This window comes from Cinclus cinclus, chromosome 1 (genome assembly GCF_963662255.1).
Source record: "Cinclus cinclus chromosome 1, bCinCin1.1, whole genome shotgun sequence".
In the NCBI taxonomy this organism is placed as follows: domain Eukaryota; kingdom Metazoa; phylum Chordata; class Aves; order Passeriformes; family Cinclidae; genus Cinclus; species Cinclus cinclus.
The window spans coordinates 24462297-24480920 of record NC_085046.1 but is presented as its reverse complement, the minus strand read 5'-3'; the positions used below and the strand labels follow the sequence as shown (position 1 = coordinate 24480920).

Sequence of the window (18624 nt, the reverse complement as noted above, 5' to 3'; positions counted from 1 at the left end):
GAGAGAGAGAAAAATTTCAAACTGTAAAACAAGGAGGGATGCCTAGGTTTAGGTTGATAGTTTTCTGATTCCACAACCAAACAATTCTGAATGCTTAAAAAGTCCATTTTTTTCCAACAAACTTAATTTATATTAATTCAATTTGAATCTTACTGGTTTTTCTCTTGTTGTATTAGAAATAATGACTGCAGAATTTTATGTGAATGCACACTGCAGTTTAAAACATGGATTTGTTTTGACAATTATATTTTATTACACATCCCTTTCTCCTTTTACTTCTTCTTTTACTGGCACTAAAATATTGCAGTGTTTACCAGTGTAGGTTCAGAAAAACCCCAAATCCAAAAACAAAGGCTTGAACTGAAATCAGGGATTAAAATCTAGCTTTCTGTGAGAAAAAGGAAGATATTTATGATGTCACAGTAATTTATGATGTGATCAAGAAATAATGGGTCACAGTTTTAATACAGCTACCATGCCTTAGGACTTGAAAGGTCTGTAAATCATTAAATGATTCTACATCTAGTCAAAATAGACAAGTAGAGCAGACAGAGCCAAACATTAACAGATTTGACAGGTCTGTAAGTTAATTGCTTTTATAATGCCAATCAAGTAGGCTCCACTTTGATTTTTTGGCTAGGCTTCTGAGAAGTGAATTACCTATAACGTGGAAAATATCCACAATTTGAATTTTTTTCCCATTGCAGACTCGGTCAGTGCTTATAAACAAACCGTATTCCTGTTTGTTTCTGTTTAGACAGGTCTTTAATATTCTGTTGTAGGGCAGTCCTCACAACTTGTATGTAAGTCTTGGAAACCCGATGCAGCGGCAGGAATGTACTTCTGTTCAGACTAATTGCAATTCTGTTTATGAGCACTTTTATGTGAGGATTTGACAGAGCTTGCTTTACATTTTATGTACCTGTGGACATTAACAAGACTGTGATTCTAGCAGTGTTCACTTTTCGAGCTGCACAAAGTAAAACCTTAGGCAGACCAAGGGACGGCTGTCCTTAGAAGACAAGAAAGATTAGCTAGAGAAAAACAGAATTCTGCCTGAGCAGCATGAAAGCTGTTTCTGTGATAGGCTGATCAGGGTAGTGAAAAGCAGATGATTGAGGGCTCAGAAAATCTCGTGATCTGAAGGAAAGGTATTTACTATATGAACTCCCGTTTTGCTAAAGAGCGTTATCAGAATGCTGTGTAGATAGGACCACAGAGGAGAGAACACAAAATAACATGAGATGGCTTGTCAAGATTTTTGAGGCCTGGCTTTATGGAATGAAAAGGTAACATAGAACCAAGCTTTAGAGAACCCAGTATGCTTTGCTCTTGAATACTGTAACACGAAATTAAGGTTGTCACCTTTGAGATCTATAAGAAAAACAGTCATTTTGGACTGTCACCTGTTTCTTTGGAGCTTTTCTGGTAACAGGCGAGTCCATACTGAAGTCCCCTCTGTAGCAGTTTCATCTAATGCTCTGGGACCTACTGCCATGCAAACACCAAGACTTTTAGAGGTAGTTCGAAGCACTGCAGTGGCACTCTAAATCTGGCTTCTAAGCCTTGTTCTGTTGTAGAGTTGGCACATGGTTTTGTGATAAATCATTGGACAGTTCTGTGCCTTAGCTGCCCTTTATTATACAATGAGGATGGTAATTCTTCCATACTTGAAATCATTGGTACATTTTTAATTTAATTTTTGTATGACAAAGAGCAACCTTTATTTAGTGTCTGTACTTTAGGAACCTTGACTTTAATTAGGTTTAATGGATGCTAGGAAATGCATAGGAAAACAAGCTGCAGCTGGCAACTGACGAGGAGTAAGGGATTGAGACAGTGTATGATATGCAGTAGGACTGAATATGATACACAGTTGACTAAAAATCTTGGAATTTGCATCTGCTTGTCTTTTGTTGATTAAACAAGTAACCAAGGCATTGTAGACAATTTCTTCTGCAGAGGTTGATTTTTGGTAATTGTATAATATATTGCTTATGTATTTTTATGATTGTCATTAATTGCTATAATTGCTATCCCTGGGTGATATTGTTGAAAAACATTAACACTCTAGTAGCGGTAGTAATCCCTTCTTTGTCCATGAAACCGTAAAAGGGAATATGTGATAAGTTGGATGGGATGCAGAAGAAAGATCTAGGCTGACCCTAAAAGCTGTTACTGAGAGCAGGAAAGGGGCTACAATTTGAGATATTTGAAATAGGTAATAAGGTTAATTAGAGGAACAAGATGGTTGGTAGCACCGAAAGGAAAAGAATCTAGTACTTGCTTCTGGAATGGAAAACACGGATTTCCTTCTTTAATTGCAGGCTATATTCTCTTCAGATCATACACCAAAGCTTTCAAATGGAGATGTGAAAGCCTGAGGACAGTTGTGTCTGGTGTGCTCATTTCTCAGTTAATCTCATAAGGGGTTTTTATCTCATAAAGAACAGGAATTTCTTCTCTCAATGTAATGAGGGGAGTGAAAATCTATTTATTTTCCAGTGAGTTTATTGCAGAGTGATTTGAACACGAAGAAACAGAAAACGTTTTGACTTCTTAAACTGAAGTGTTGTTAAGTGGTTGTTACTAAACCAATTTTTTTTAGTTACAGAGTGGGCTTTATTTCTCCATAGACAAGAAACCCCAAGTAATCCTGAACTATTTCTACTTCTTCATTCTGTTCAATAAAGTAAGAAAGTAGCAGGAGACATGATAGACAGTACTGTATTACTGTGCAAGACTATACTGCCATCGAGAGGTGTTGGGTGATATACCAATTGCAGAGTTGAAGAACTGCAAAAATGGGAAAAAACCCAGCTTAATTTTGAAAATTCACATGTGTATGGGTGCACAGCTAACTGACTTCGTTAAAGCACATTTAAAGCTATGCAGATTTCTAGTTAGGCATATATGAATTGTTCTTGGATTACAGTGATATTTCCCTTTTATTTTCTTGCTCTAAATCAAACAGGACCAAAAGTGCTGGTGATTAGGTCAAATGTTAAATTCTTTCAGAATAATATGGGCCGTTTGTGGGTCCTTTGAGATAATTATCTGTGCAGTACCTCTGGTTATCTGTGCCTATAAATAACTCAAAATTGTAGCTTTTACTGTAATCACGTGATAATAACTGAAAAGCAATAGATTTACTTGTACAGTCAGATCATTTGTTTAAAAAATGATGGGAAGATGTGATAAAGATTTCAGAATTGAGGGTATTCAAGTTTGTAACTTCAGTACAGAAAAATTTGTGTTACTGGGAACCATCTGCATTAAACAGTTGATATATTTGATTTTTCTGACACTTTGTGGAGAAATCATTAAGCTTGAGCAACGTGAGCTTAAATAGTGTTTATTCGGGACAAAAAAAAAAAGTAGTTCTCAAATTCTTCCCTTTGGGAGTTTATTTCAAAATTTTATAATTAAATACATTTTTGACTGCAAAAGCTAGCAAACCAGAAGGCAGTATTCTTCAATTTTTGGCCAAACAAAATGAATGAACAGGGTGACACAATGTGCTGAGGATGTTTTGTCTGCTTTTTTTTTCCCCCCATACCAGTTTATACCAGTACCTTGAAAAGAATGGAAAAAAATCAGATTGATGAGATTTCTTTCATTGCATTCACTATGCAAAAATTGAGAAAGATGACAGAAGCCATGCTATTGTGATTCAAGCTACTTATTTAGACATGAGGATATCTGGAGACTCGTACAAGTTGTGAATGTTTGGGGGAGGGTGGAATGCACACACTGGTCATGCAATTAAACTGCCTGCCTCAAAACCCCTTCTTGTAAAACCAGATTCATTGTACTTTCCTCACGGAAGCACTGGGAGGAAATAAATTAATATTTATGAGACACTTGCATTTTTGTGATGATGAATAACACAATAGGAGTTACCACTACTAGATAAGCAAGAAATCATTTCATTAGAGAGTACAGGAGCCATCTCCGGTTTGCTTTCCCCCCGCATTTTGAGAGCAAGGAGCTGCAGTTACCAGCACAGATGCTCAAATAACAGAATGATCAAAGCTCCCCACCAGGTGACTGTGCTTGTTACCCTGGAACTGCCTCTGCACAGGCTGATAAACCAGCCTTCCTCTGCATCACAAGGCAGGCAGGTGGTAGAAGCCCTCTTACTGAGACCTCTGTCAGGTATTGTCTGGCTCATTGCTTTCAGTTATTCACCGTTTGATTTTTGGAGAATATCTTTGATCAAATTCAGAGCATGACGGAGGTTGTTCGGGGAGCCCTGGGCTAGTATCTGGACTGTCTGGAAACACTTCACTGGAAATGACCAGTGTCTCTCTTCAGACCTGTGGTGTGGGCAGCAAAATTGATAGTCCTTTTAATACTGTCTGGTGCATGCAGGTCTCAGTGTTTTTAAAACTTGGAACGTAGCGAGCTTGCTTGTATGAAGTGGAGAAATAATAGCATCCATGCTTTTAAATAGCAAACTGAAGCAGAGGAAGTCCTGTGTGATTTAGCCAGAGCAGTCTAATGCTGGAAGTATCAACACAGCCAGGTTGGACATGCAAACATAGGCATTTATATGTGCTAGCACCTGAGGTATTTCCCATGTTTGTACTGAAATTATTTTGTATTGAAATAATATGCCTTTATTCGCCTTTAAAATCAGAGATAGCTTTCTACTTCCTTTCTTTATAATGGCATTCACTTACAAATATTTTTATAGATTTTGAAATTGTTCCATGTTTTGGTGCACTAATAGTAATAATAATAGTAAGAATGATAATAATAATTTTGTACTAATACTTAATTTTGTTGTAATCTTTTAAAACTTAATATGGTTTTCCTGTAGTGAAAATTAAAGGAACATTTCTCGTGGAGTCATGGCACAATGAACTGGAGGAATATCATACTGAGGGAATGTACTTTAATTCTCCTAATAGATCAATTGGTGCGAGTTTTTAAGTAATGTGTTTTAGAGAATGGCTGTTGTATAACAAATTTGCAAATGAACATTATCACCTGCAATTCAGATTTTATCACTTTTAAGAAGAAAATACATACGTTGGCATGTGAAAATGCCTAATAGCTGTAATACCTACACCAAAATTGTTATTATATAGGAATATGCAATTCATCAAAGAACCTTGCTGGGATTCTTTTTATTTATTTTGAGCCTTTGCAAGATGAGTAGACAAGTAAAATAAAGAATTTTTTGTCTTGAATGCTTACTTATTTAACTTTTTTCAGTTTAAGTGCAAAACTTAAATCGGCATATGTGCCAAATAATGTATCAGTCTAATTTTTGATGGCAACAAGAATAGTAGTTTTATATATACCAGGATTCTGGTTTGGTAAAAGCAGTTAAATTAAATTATGCCAATTTGAAAGTCAAAACCAGTTGAGTTACACAAGAGTATGCTTTTTCCGGTCAAAATAGGAAACACTTGGGATATTTTGGGGGTTATGTAAAGACTTTAATTTGTAACCACATTGTGTATGCTCACTCCAAGTGGTTGACAAGAATAGTTGTTCGTGTGATTTGCCATTTCTTCAGCACATTATTTGAACCGTATTACTGTGCGTATTTTTTATTTTGAGTGATAGTTAATCTGAGCAAGAATTAATTCTTTTAACACTGGAATAATTTTAAAAATATGTGCACTTGGTGTTTCCATACTAGACATCTCTACATGCAAGTGCTTTTAAATGCTTATTTTATTTTATTTTTGTCATTATCCTCCAGTACAGAATAGTTGTTTTGTTGTAGGGAGGGCGAAGGTTGCCCTTTGCATAGTTCGTGTGACTTCAGAACCTAGAGAAGAGTGTAGCTGTCATGCCACAGAATTCCATACTTAACAGAAGTTAGAATGACATTCTGTTGAATTTGAGCCAGAAAGAGTTTGAATGAATATTTTTTTAATAGACTTAGGTAACCTTCACATTACCTTTTTTTTCTGGTTGCAGATTTTTAGCTCAGGATCTGTCAGTGTAGCAGAGAGGTTATGCCCTAAGTTACATATGATGAATAAGATGAACTTTACGAGAACCAGAGGGACTCCAAAATGCTTGCCACCATTGTGTTTTAAAGTAGACTTTCAGAATCGATCGAGTGGTGTCTTCCCAACAAATGGAGACTGACACATTGAAAACATTTAGTGGTTCTTGATAAATAGAATACTTCAGTCTGTAGACCTTCTTTTCTTTAATACCTGGTACCTAAATAACAATGTAGAGCTCAAACTCTTGAATCAAACAGCAATTAATGGCACTGAGACTGGTAATTCGGAGGGGTTTTTTAAAAAGCACAATATACTTGCATTTCTGTTTATTGGAAACCATGTGTTCTTTGTTATTTGAAATCATGCCAAAATTGGAAAAAGTTTCTGCCAGATTTCAACTCTTCAACAGTATGTTTTCACTTTCTTTATACTGCACATCACAGCTGCTTTATTAGTTACTAATTTTTCCTTTTACTTCATTATTTATGTTATAGTGTTCTTGGTTTGTCAGTATTGCATAACTTGGTGTTGGTGAATATGTTCTTGCAAAAAGAACTGAGCTAGCGTCTGTCTGATGTGCTGCAGTGTCCTACAGTGGCTGACCTGCTTCCTGTTTTTTCCTGACAACTCATCTCATGGGGAAGTAGGTTTCTTACTGTGTGAGGTGCACTAATATAAAACTCTTGACTGCTAATAGCTTAACCTAGTGCAGCAAGATTGAAAATGTCTTATCTTGAACGTAACAGGATCCACACTGCAAATAATGTAGCAGGCTAATATATTGATTTCTGCTTTTAATTTCAGGCTGGAGGTTCTCAAGTAATCTTTACCAATCCACTGGAAATTGTCAAGATTCGATTGCAGGTGGCTGGAGAAATTACTACTGGTCCACGAGTTAGTGCCCTCAGTGTATTAAGAGACTTAGGTTTCTTTGGTCTTTACAAGGTATGTTTTTAAAAAATATTAAAAATTAGCCTATTATACATCTTTCAAATCAACATATAATTTCATTGTTCTCACAAACTTTCATAGGTGGACACAATTTTAAAAGAAAAATTATGTGATATTATATGGTAATTTTTCATTTTTATTTAAGGTAAGAAGCTGTCTCATCTTTTTGAGCATATGGTTTCTGTAAATCTTACTGAGATTTCTTTTCTCACTTCAGCAGGTTTAAGGTTCATTGAATATTAGTTTGTGATTCCTTATATTCTGCCTGCTGTAAAAATAATCTTATTTTCGTCTGCTGTATGATATAGAGCTTACAGTTTTGGAACTTTGCTTTTGTTCTTCTATGTTTGATTCAGTAACTTCCCCAGTTCATTCATTTGGTGATGGGAATTAATTGCTGCACAATAATAGTGAAGAAATACAGACAGTGGGAGCCCAGCACAAAAATAAACTCCTAAAGCAAGCTTCCCCTTGCTTCTTTAGAAGAATATTTTCCCAAATAATACCATGAAAAGCTGCCTTTGTGAGCATATGCTACAGACTTTACAGTTCTGCTTGCTAGATTACTGCCTTCACATAGATACATAAATATGTAGAAGTCAAGTTAGGTTTGATGATGGCAGCAGGAATAAAAACATCTTCTGAATGTTGGATCTAATAGGATATATGCTACAAATAATTTAAAGGATTAACATACTTTTAGGGTGTCTTCTACTTTTAGATGAAGGAGATTAGATTACAGGGGAATATGGAAGGTCTTGAAGTACTTTGAGATAGCCAGTACACTCAAGTATTGAAACAAAAGCTGTAATGAATACCATATACTTCAGAGCACCATGTGGTTTCTTCAGACTCTGAAGCCTACAACTCGGGAGAAAGTTTGCCAGCTTCCAGTATATCCCAGGATTTCCAGCGAAGCAGGCAGTATTCCCCTCTTTCTTATTTACAGCAGTGCAGCCATAAATTGAAGATGCTTCAAAAGACATCAAATGAGCCCCATCCCCCTTCTCCCCAGTATTTAAGTTCCATTTGCTTTTTTCAGCATCTAGTCTTTTAAAATTGTTCTGTTAACATTACAAAGAGAGAGCCTGCCCAGAGAACGTGTCTGTATGTTTTGGCCTGGAGAGAAGTTGCAGGTCTGAATAGGATTTAATGGGGAGTTGTTTTTCCCTTTAAATTGACTTGCTAATTTTTTAGGTGTTTTACTGAAGCTGAGGCTGTTGTATAAACTCCTAGTAAATGGCATTATGGTGTTGATCAGATTAACATTTACAATTGAAAACAGGAATTTTGTGAAGAGTCTGCTTCCCTGAGGCTGTGCAGGAATGGAGGTCAACTACTGACTTTTACTTGGACTAGGAAAAAGAAAACACAAAATGAGAACCAGTGATGAACTAATTTACTAAAGTAGCAATTTTTGATTTTTATTTTCTCCTTGAATACCCTGCTCTTGGTGGTTGAGCAGAATTTGCTACATTTTTCCATTTTTAATGGCACTAATGTCTTGAGTTGTACCATGAATTATTTCTATCCACTAGAGTAAATGCTGGTGGATATTAGTCAGGACTACACATGAACAGGAGCTAGTTACAGCACTGTGTTGCATTGAAGGAGACAATAATTTAATCCCAAGGCACAGTTGCAGTGCTTCATTTGTGGAGTCCATTGACCCCCAAAACAACAACAAAAAAAAAAAAGAAAAAAAACAAACAAACAGAAAAACCCCAACAACAAAAAAAATAGAGCCACAGAAGGCTTTTGGACTTGTTTTTGTTTTTACTCAGCTGTTGTCTCTGTTTCTGTCTCTCTCAACCCCTCCACCCCACTTCCTGTGTTCATGTCCTTTTGTATGTCCTTAGGATTCACTGCCTACAAAAACTTGAGAGATTTGACAAAACTGGAGGATTTAGCCAGGCAATGACAGGCACCCACTGAGCACAGACCATGCCACAAGGCTTGTGTCCAAGGGCACCCTTGGTCACACCTAGGTCTGAAACTGGGCAGGTTTGTGCTGTTTTCTCTCAAACATTTGGCACTGCAGCCAAAAGAAAATGGCAGTCCTGTGTGCCCTCTTTCTGTGTGCCAGTCAGAGCATTGTGCACCCACATAATGATCTGGAACAAGAAAGTCATTAACACCTCCTCCTCCTTAAGGTTTAGTTTGTTTTGAACTCAGACCAGCTCACTCTGTAGCTTCTCAGGATGGTTGTAGCCAGTGGAAGGGAGGAATGGCTGTGGCATGGGGAGCCAGTCTGTCTCAGAATAGTTTTAAACTGCCTTGAGGTGCTTGTGGAACAGCAGTGTTGGAGGCAAAAGCAGCTCTCTCCCGAATACTTGTGCTGGAGCAGGCAGTGTGTGTGAGGCCAGGCAGATATTAATAACTCATTGCAGCAGTCACCAGCCCCACTAAATGTTGCCCAGAGACATCAATGGTTTTAAATGAATTTCAGATGAAACTAGATTTGGTAGGTGCTGCCTTCTTTGGTGATGCTTCTAAATTAATTTACTAAGTATAATGATCAAGTGGACATCAAATAATAATGAATCTTCTACTAATGAGAATTGAAATATCTTGGTATGTTTGGAATGTTCATACTCTTAACAAGTCAAACTAGCTTTAAACTATGAAACAGGAATGAGGATTTTATGACAATCTCAGTACTTCTCATGTCATTCATTCTAACAATTCTTTAATTTGCATCTGAAGTATTTGCTTTAGCTTTGTCTCTCCTGTCTCAAGACACAAGACTTGTATGTCAAGCCCTTAATGTACTTATTTTAGTAGATCTAGTTACTACTCCATAGATACTGCTGTGGAAGAACAAGAATAGATAGTTATTGTAGAAAATAGTTTTATTTGGTAATCTTGAAGTTTCTTTGTAGGCTTAGTGGGCCTTCTTGTAAGCACTCCAGCTGTTTAAACACTTGTCTAGCTAAGCCATGACTTAAACTTTTAACTGATTGACTTTCTTCTGCAAGTGTTGAAAGCAGAATTTTACACTTTTAATTTCAGGAATTTTAATTTGAAATAAATTAATGCCTTTTTTGATTTTAAGTTTTATTTACCACATGGAAAGGTTTGCAGTGAAAATTTTCCTTTCCTAGTTCAGAGAAAAGTCATCCCTGAAATCTGTTCTTACCACTAGAGATCCATCTGGCATGTTCTTCCATAGTTCCCATGAGTTGTTTATGCTGAAATTCAGGTGAAAATGTGTAAGAGTCCCATACAGTAGTAAGCAAGGAAGAATGTATTAATTATAAGTGCAGCCAGAAGATGTGAAGACCTAGTCTTAGCTTTATGAGGCAAATTCCTGCATGTCTTAACAAGATGTACTGCTTGTTATTTGAATTCTTACATTTTGTATTATTTTCTACCTGTGAAGCACTTCATGTGGATTTTAAAATAAAAAGCCTACAACCCCCTGATATAGGGAACTTCAGTGCTCCTGTCTTGCATTTACACAGAAAAAAAGGCACAGCCAGATAAACCTTATGTCTCATGTCAACAAATTAAGAAAGGAAATGCTATGTAACCCCTTTTTGCATCCAGCTGAGTGAATCTTATATTGGTTATGATCATAATTATCCCCACATTCTAATCCAAATGAATATCCTTTGAGGATCACTGAGAAGAAGGTGGATTACATAGTTTTAGTGTCCCTCTGTATAAGAGAGAGTAATACTCTTTTGGGTCATTCACTGGCACATTCATGTGCCACTTACTGTGCTACACAGAGGCAATTCACAGTAGTACTGTGCTGAGATCTCTGCTCTGTGCTTTCTCTACTTGCAGACTTGATGTTAGAATAATTTTTGTTGAGAGCCAGTCCTGGAGGTTACCTTGGTGACCTGACCAGGTATTTTGACCACCTTCATGATTTAAAAGCAAACATAGAAAAGAAAAAAAATCCCACACCTCTTTTCTTATGCCTAATTGCATAGGCCATGTTCAAGCTTCTGTTTCTTTAATTGTGCACCTCCAAGAGTAGTATTCTTTCCCTGCACTCTCCTTTAAGTGAGCAATAAGGTCTCTCCCTAGTCTTTTCTTTTCTTTTCTTTTCTTTTCTTTTCTTTTCTTTTCTTTTCTTTTCTTTTCTTTTCTTTTCTTTTCTTTTCTTTTCTTTTCTTTTCTTTTCTTTTCTTTTCTTTTCTTTTCTTTTCTTTTCTTTTCTTTTCTTTTCTTTCTCTTCTCTTCTCTTCTCTTCTCTTCTCTTCTCTTCTCTTCTCTTCTCTTCTCTTCTCTTCTCTTCTCTTCTCTTCTCTTCTCTTCTCTTCTCGAGTTGAGCACACCAAGTTCTTCTTTTATATGCCATGGACTGCACAACTGGCTTGATGGCCCCACACTGGACTCACTCCAACATGACAACATCTTTCTTGTATGGGAGAGACCAGAACTGGACACAGGGCTCCAGATGTGGTCTCAGCCGTGCTGAATGGAGGGCAGTAATCACTCCCCTTGCCCTCTTGCTGCTATAGCCCAGGGTGTGGCTGTCTGATTTCACTGCAAAGAGGAATTGCTGACCCATTCTCAGCTTGGGCACAGTGTCCTCCAGACTTTTTATCCAAATATGATTTTAGCCTGTATCCCCATCCTATGAAGGTATGTCTGAGCACCAGCCTCTCACTAGAGCACGCTATTTCCCCAGTTCAGTATCATCTGCAGTGCAGCACATGTTCCACTGTTTAGCTGTGGGATATGATGACAGACCATCTCAAAACCAGGCTTTTAGTCAAAGTGTACAGCATCCATTGCTGTCCCCTTACCCACAGGTCTGGAAAACTGGTTGGTCAGCTGTGATTTGGTAAATCCAAATTGGTTGTTCCCACTATCTCTTTTGTTCTTCGTATGCTTGGAAATGGCTTCCAAGGACATTTGCTCCATAAGCCTCCCAGGAACAGAGGTGTGCCCAGATATCTTGTAGTTTCTCAGATCTTCCGTCTCGCTCTTCAAGATGGGTGCCATGTTTGTCTGTTCTAGTTACTAGAAACCCCTGTCTGACTTAACCTTTTGAAGGTAATAGCAACCTCACAATGTCATCAGCCAGCTATCTTGGCACCACTGGAGGTATCTGTTCTGGTCTCAGGATTGTGTATGTGCAGATGGCTCCAAGTGTCCTGTCTGCAGGTAATGCAGATTTTCTGGTAAGCTTGCAGAGCTGAGAGGCCTGGGGACAGATTTTACTGGTAAAAAGCAAGACAAAGGTAATTTCTCTGCTTTTTCCATGTACTTTGTCACTACGTTTCCTGCCCCCATTTGTGCAACAGCCTCACAATTTATTTACTTGCCCTTTTGCTACTGCTGTGCTTACAGAAATCTTTTTTTACTCCCCCTTCACATCCCTTACTAGATCGATCTCCAGCTGATCCTTGGCTTTTCTGTCTCAATTTCTGCACACCAAGCAGTAGTTCTGTATATCCTGGGTAGCCCATACCCACCTCTGCTTCCCCTTCATTTTCTTGATCTCATTTGATCTCAATCATGAGTTCATCTGAGCTGATCGTCTGACTTGATTGCTCAACTTCCTGCACAGTGGAATCAACCTTCCTAATGCTTTGAGGAAACTGTCCTTGGTGGACCTTTATAACTCTAAAGGTTTTTATTTGGGGGAAAATTCCTATCATAGCACATAGAGGTCTGGGTTGGATAATTGATATCCCCTTCTCTACCTTCCTCACTCAACAACTAAAGAACAGTAGGTCTGGGATCATAATAAGTGCAACAATTTATAGTCAGTGCTTCCTCCGAGACTCCCTGCACCTTCACTGGGTGGTCAGATGTCATTCTGTAATGATACGCAGCTTAGAAATAAAATGCATGTTAATTCCAGCAATAAAAAGATTTGACATATACAGCTTGTTAAGCTGACTGCTGGGTTGAACCCCTGTAGTTCTTTAAAGCTAGAAAGCAAATATTTTTTTTCTGTCTTTGTCTAAAATTCTGAACTACTTGTTTATATAAGTATTTTAAAATGTTGTACTTCTCAAAATCCAGATGCTGCTTTGGGGAGGCACATAACAGCACTTTTGCAGAGGGAATTTATTTCCTCTATTTGTGTTCTTTCTCTCAGTAATTGTAATTGTGAAAGCACCAGGGCATGGAAACTTGTGACTAGCAAATTCTTTAGCTACAGATACTCTGTAGGTGACAGCTATTCTTAAAAATATAGAGACAACATACTGCAGTCAGGGAAAATATCACTTAAACTAATGCAAAATTGCCATTTGTGTTGGCAGCAGTGGTAAAGGATACTTTACTGTTTTTCAGTATTTTTAATAGATTTTATTTAATTCCTAGTCACAACTGAATATTGAAGTAATCATTCAAGAATAGATAATACATTTTCTGTCTTCTGCCTGTCTTACACCTTAATATAAATAAAATTCCATTAAAGTTAGTTGAATCTATATTCTATTGGTTTTGAAAGACATTTTTAAAGTGTCCATGTAAATAAACACTGTAAGTATACCTACTTATTTTATATGTACTTATATCACAGAAACTCATGTCCATATAGTATTTGCCATAAAATGTTTAATAAAATGTTACTCCTCTTTTACATAATCATTCTGGATAATGCTTTACAGCATAACAAACAGTACCACTTCATAATTTTGCACAACAAAATTATTCTGTATCCCAGGAAGACAGTAAATAATAGAGTGGTAAATGATTCTTCAAGGAAAGGGTACGTTGGTTGTGGTAATATTTATTTTTATAATCACTAGAAGGTATTTAGCTCAAATTTTTTGCTTTGGCTGATATTGCCAACACAGTTTTCATTTCCAAAACTAGTCAGAAAAGCTTCCAAAAGTCTCCCTTCCCTCCAAATGTTTCATAAACAAACTTCTGGTGTGTTGACCTGGAAGGTGTAATCTCAAGTGACAGGATATGTACCAATCTCTCACCTGGTTCCTTCGATAACAGCTGAGCTATTTCATGTCATGAAGCTGAGGGTTTACAGCAGGATAATAAACGTATGAAAGACAGTAGTAAAAGTTTTGAGTTACATTTTGCATCCACCATGCCTATTTCTGACTGTTCTCATATGTGAGAACCTGTTTTTCAGAAATTTCCTTTGAAATTAACAAAAAAAAATGCCCTTCTAACTAGAACAGCTGTATTTTTTTTTCCTGCAGACTGAATTGAAATTGCTGGTAGAGTATTTGAAACTAGCATTTTATTCCTCTAAAGTGATGTTCTAAATGAGTTTCATATTTTGGTTGATATAAATATGCGTGAATAAAAACCTATAGTAGCTTTTAAGGCAATGCCATTTTGCAGTGGGGAAAAAAAATGCAGCCCTTGGAAGCAAATACCAGTAATATTTGACTGGCTGTTACAAAACCTGTTAGGTGCTGTTAGCGTTCTGATTCCAAAGGGTTAACTCTGTAGTAAAACCCAAGAAGAATGCAAAATGATCAAGAAATGACATGCTGCCTATTGTTTGCAGCTATAGGATCAAAATAACAATTATACATGCCAAATAAATTCTAAACCTGTAAAAGAGAAAAAGAGGGGGTGGCTGTAAGTACAGGTGCCAGAAGCATTAAATAACTCTCGAAGACAAGGTGCACCACTGTTGTCCTGAATGCTGCTAGGTTCCCCCAGTCTGGCATTTTTCCCCCTGCACTAGACAATGTGCATTCACTGCAGGAGACTAGGCTAAGCCTGCGTCTCCCAGACCTGCCGGCTCCTTCTGCCCAACCCGACACAGAGGTGCCTTTGTCAGTATAATTACCCTCCCCTTGTAGTAGAAATAGTTTGTTTAGAGCCTTATTTGCAGGTAGAGCTGGTATAAGCAGGAATTAGCATGCTAAAGAACCTGCCCCAGCACTGACTTGGGTTTATTTATCCGAATCTTTGACAATCAGGGTTTTTTTCCCCTCCTTGGTTTATTCAGTGAGATACTATCCGAGATTAAGAGCTTTAAGGTTATTAAAGAGATTGAAGATGGGAGCCAACTGGCTGTTGTTGGAGGAAGGCGCATGTCCTGGTGTGTAGGATCTCCCAACAATTTCATGCCTGGCAGCTCTGCACCTTGGCTGCCAGAATAAACTCGGGCGGATGCTCCTTAGCGCTTTCAGGGGATTGATTAAAACTCCCTTTGGCTTTCAGCACGTTGTCCACATCAAAAAGGTGCGAGAAGTAAAATAGATGTTTCTTTTGCTTTTCAAGATATTGTGGCCAACCTCCCTAAGCCTCCTAATTGGCCTAGGCTGGTTGCGGATGATTAACTTGAAGTTAAATGGGGCCTGCTTTTAAACGTGCTTTCCCAGACTTTAAACGGAATGATGGGGGGAAACTTTAGACTATTGCAATGCTGGCCCAGAGCCAAGCTTGGTTATTATTAAAGTGGATACAAGTTTTGATCCAGGTTTTGTTTACACTGAGCCAACTAAGTTGATGGACATCTCTCCCTCTCTGCGTACCTGAATGTATATTATTAGTGATATTAATGATATGCCACTTCTGCGTCATGAAAAAGAGCCTTTTTAATGAAGGGGAGGAATATTAGCGGTTCTGGTTGAACTGAGAGTTGCTTGCATTTGGACTTTGTTGATTTCTGGAAGTTATTTTAACTATATCAGGATATTTCAGGGCATGTTAAAAAATGCGGAGGAAAGAAATGTGTGCAGCGTTTAATGACAACATTGCAAAGAAAATAAAAGTAATGTGCCCTGAGGGCAAAGGCAGCAAGGAGATTTGCTCTGAGGAAAAGCATGCTCTAAAAATAAACCTTTCAAGAAACCACGTCAGTCTGTGAATGTTTCAGTAGTGAATTCCATAATTTTTCTATGAAGTAAATACAGTGCAGACATTTGATCCTTAAAATGTTGGATTTTTTCATGCAGAGGGTGGTAAAACCCTAGTTTTGTCTATTTGAAGATTAAAGGTAAATTGTTAAACAGGCTTCTCTTGCGCATGAGAGTCCAGAATTCTTGTCTTTGTTGAATACAAAAAAATCACCTTCTCTGTGTCCTCAAGGTAGAGCATAAGGGGCAGAGCAGCACCAACACCAGTGCTTTTTGAGTACCTTTATGGCATTTTGCTTAGTGTCTCTAGAAAGGCATAACAAGAACCAGTGATGGGCAGCATTAATCAAACATCCAACTGAGTGAGAAGCCAGAGAGTCTGAACGGCAGAAGTCTTTAGCCTCCAAAGGGGGTGTCAGGGTGGTCAGTACTCAGTCTGAAAACACCAAGAAATAAGCTGAGAAAGCGGTGGGAAGCACTGGGGGCTGGAGCAGATCCTACTGTGCTTCCTGTGTTCAGTAGCTGAGTCTGTGACACACAGAAAGTCTGACTGCAAGGTCTAATGGCTTTTTTAGATAAGTCCGTTTTCTCAGAGGCATTCTCTGACTGCAAACTGCACTTATTAGAATCTCCTGAGAGACTTGTAGGACCAGGACCTGGTTATCTCGTGACACATCCTGCTGCCTTCCCTGCCTTGCCTAGTGGAAAGGCAATTTCAAGGTTTTTCTGACACTTTTGTCTTTGATAACCAGCATCCGACTTGGATAAGCATTATATTTTAACTGGTATTATAATGCAAGCTAAGCTTACAGATGTGTCCAGGCATATAATTTGATTTAATTAAATTATATGGATGTTAACATGTCCCCTGTGAAATGTCTGGCACAGAGCCGTGCACTGGTAGACCTATGAACAAGAGAAGTACAGTAACAAGGGCACCCCCTGAGGGTTTGTGGATGAACCTCAAGCAGTTTCACCAGTCTCCACCCTTCCTTCAAAGAGAAGAGGCTTAGGCTCATCCATGAACCATTTCTTTCTCAAGCTTGAAAGACTTTAACCGTTTTCCCCAAGCCACCTCTTGTTTGTGCTTTCCTCCCAGTCTTAGTCTTGGCAGGCTCTGGGGTCCTCTGGATCTCCATTCTAAGGGAAGGCAGACTGCAAATCCCTTTTGATGTTGGAGAATGGATACTATTTGATATTTTATTTTGGTTGACCTTCCCTTTTTGTTTTCCCCCCTGCTTGAAAAACATTTGATTGCTTGCCACTACCCCAAAAATTTCCTTTTCTGTTTGCTTCCCTCTTCTATTTGAAACCAGCTGTATTGCTGATAGCTTCATTGGCTGATTGGGCTACTTCTACAAATTGATAACTAGGCAAATTTTAACAGTAAGAGATTAAGAAAGCTATTGAAACAAACTGTATCCCAGATAACTTATGCTTTAAAATTCACAAGTAAATCATGCTGTTACTGTTCTGCAACAGACTTGCTGTTTTGCCTCTACTCCTTAAATATATGTTGCATTATCAATTATAGTGCCTGTGTAGAGGTGTGGACTGGACACTGTTTTCCCTGGGGTATTAATTCTAAGTGGGAGTGAGATGTGGGAGACCTATTCTGTGGCCCTGTTTCAGATGCTTCTTAAACTTCCACTACAGGTTCATGGCTACAGGGTCAACTGTTTAAAGTTTTCCAAAGGTGTTTTCAGAGTTTACTCAAACTCATGGTATTTTCTCCATTACCAGCACATAACTACAGTACCTCAGAGTAAGGGAGAACAAGTAGACAAGATACATACAACGACTGAAATTACTGAACCAAGAAACAGCACTGAGACATTCCTCAGCAGGGTGAAATACATTAATTTCTCAAAATTTTGAGGGAGAAGTTGCTTTTTCTATAAGCCCTTTGCAGCAAAATGAAAAAATACAATGTTGCTCTGTTCTCTGATATTCATGGCTCATCATGGTAAATTTGCTCATTCTCAAAACTTGTTCTCTTCCTCGAACAGGGTGCTAAGGCATGTTTTTTGCGTGACATCCCCTTCTCTGCCATTTACTTCCCCTGTTACGCTCATTTGAAAGCTTCATTTACAAATGAAGATGGGAGGGTTAGCCCTGGAAATCTGCTCTTGGCTGGATCAATAGCTGGTAAGTGCCCAGATTTCTTCTTTCATAGCTCTATACTACTGTGGCAGCACAATAGTTACAGCGGTGACAAGAAAAAAATGCTCAAAAGGACTATATGCAACAATACTATATTTTGCAGCTTTATGCAGAAACAGCAAAGTTACTCTTTGGTAGAGTGAGTTGAAGGTACTGTAAGTTGCTGGTATAATCATAATGTTCAGGAAGCAAAAGAGAGGGTAAAGAAAGTATTTTGCTGATTTCTTTTTTTTTAAATCAATTATCATCATTCCTTGTGAAGTTACTGCGCTGGTTTTGGCTGTGTCTCACTGACAGTGTTCTGTTGAAATTGTTTATAAAGAAAACCATGGCATTCATAAAATTCTTTAAGATCTGATGAATCTTGTATTTTGATATATATAGTCCAGAAGCCACACTAGAAGTACAGCTCTCGAAACTGATATAACATTTGACAAAATGATGACAGTATTTGCCACCCTCTGTATCCCATTGAAGTTACTTGGCTTCTTGATATTTTAAAAATATTCTTGATATTTTTAAAATACTAAACAAAGAAAAAGATTTGAAAACATGGCTGCAGTGGCACAGGTTGATAATTTCGCACATACCCAGATATGACAGAAGGTGCAGAGGGTGATCTTGACCACTTGGTTTTTTTAGTCTGCTGCATAGCAGACAGAAGACTCTAAGCATGCTTAACTTCTCACAGATGAATTTAGCTTGACTGTGCCAGAGACTAAGGGAGAAGACAGAGGCTTTGTAAGCCTCAGCTTGCCCTTGTGTCTGCTGCATGGCTGGTC

At 38.0% G+C, this 18624-nt stretch overlaps 1 protein-coding gene across 1 annotated transcript in view; it reads left to right on the top strand.

The window, feature by feature from the left end:
• SLC25A13 (solute carrier family 25 member 13) overlaps nucleotides 1-18624 on the top strand; it is a 102561-nt gene that overhangs the window by 79604 nt on the left and 4333 nt on the right. The window contains exons 14-15 of the mRNA XM_062495123.1: nucleotides 6780-6920; nucleotides 17689-17827. Coding sequence (XP_062351107.1) covers nucleotides 6780-6920; nucleotides 17689-17827 — 280 coding nt within the window. The remainder of the gene's footprint in view (nucleotides 1-6779; nucleotides 6921-17688; nucleotides 17828-18624) is intronic.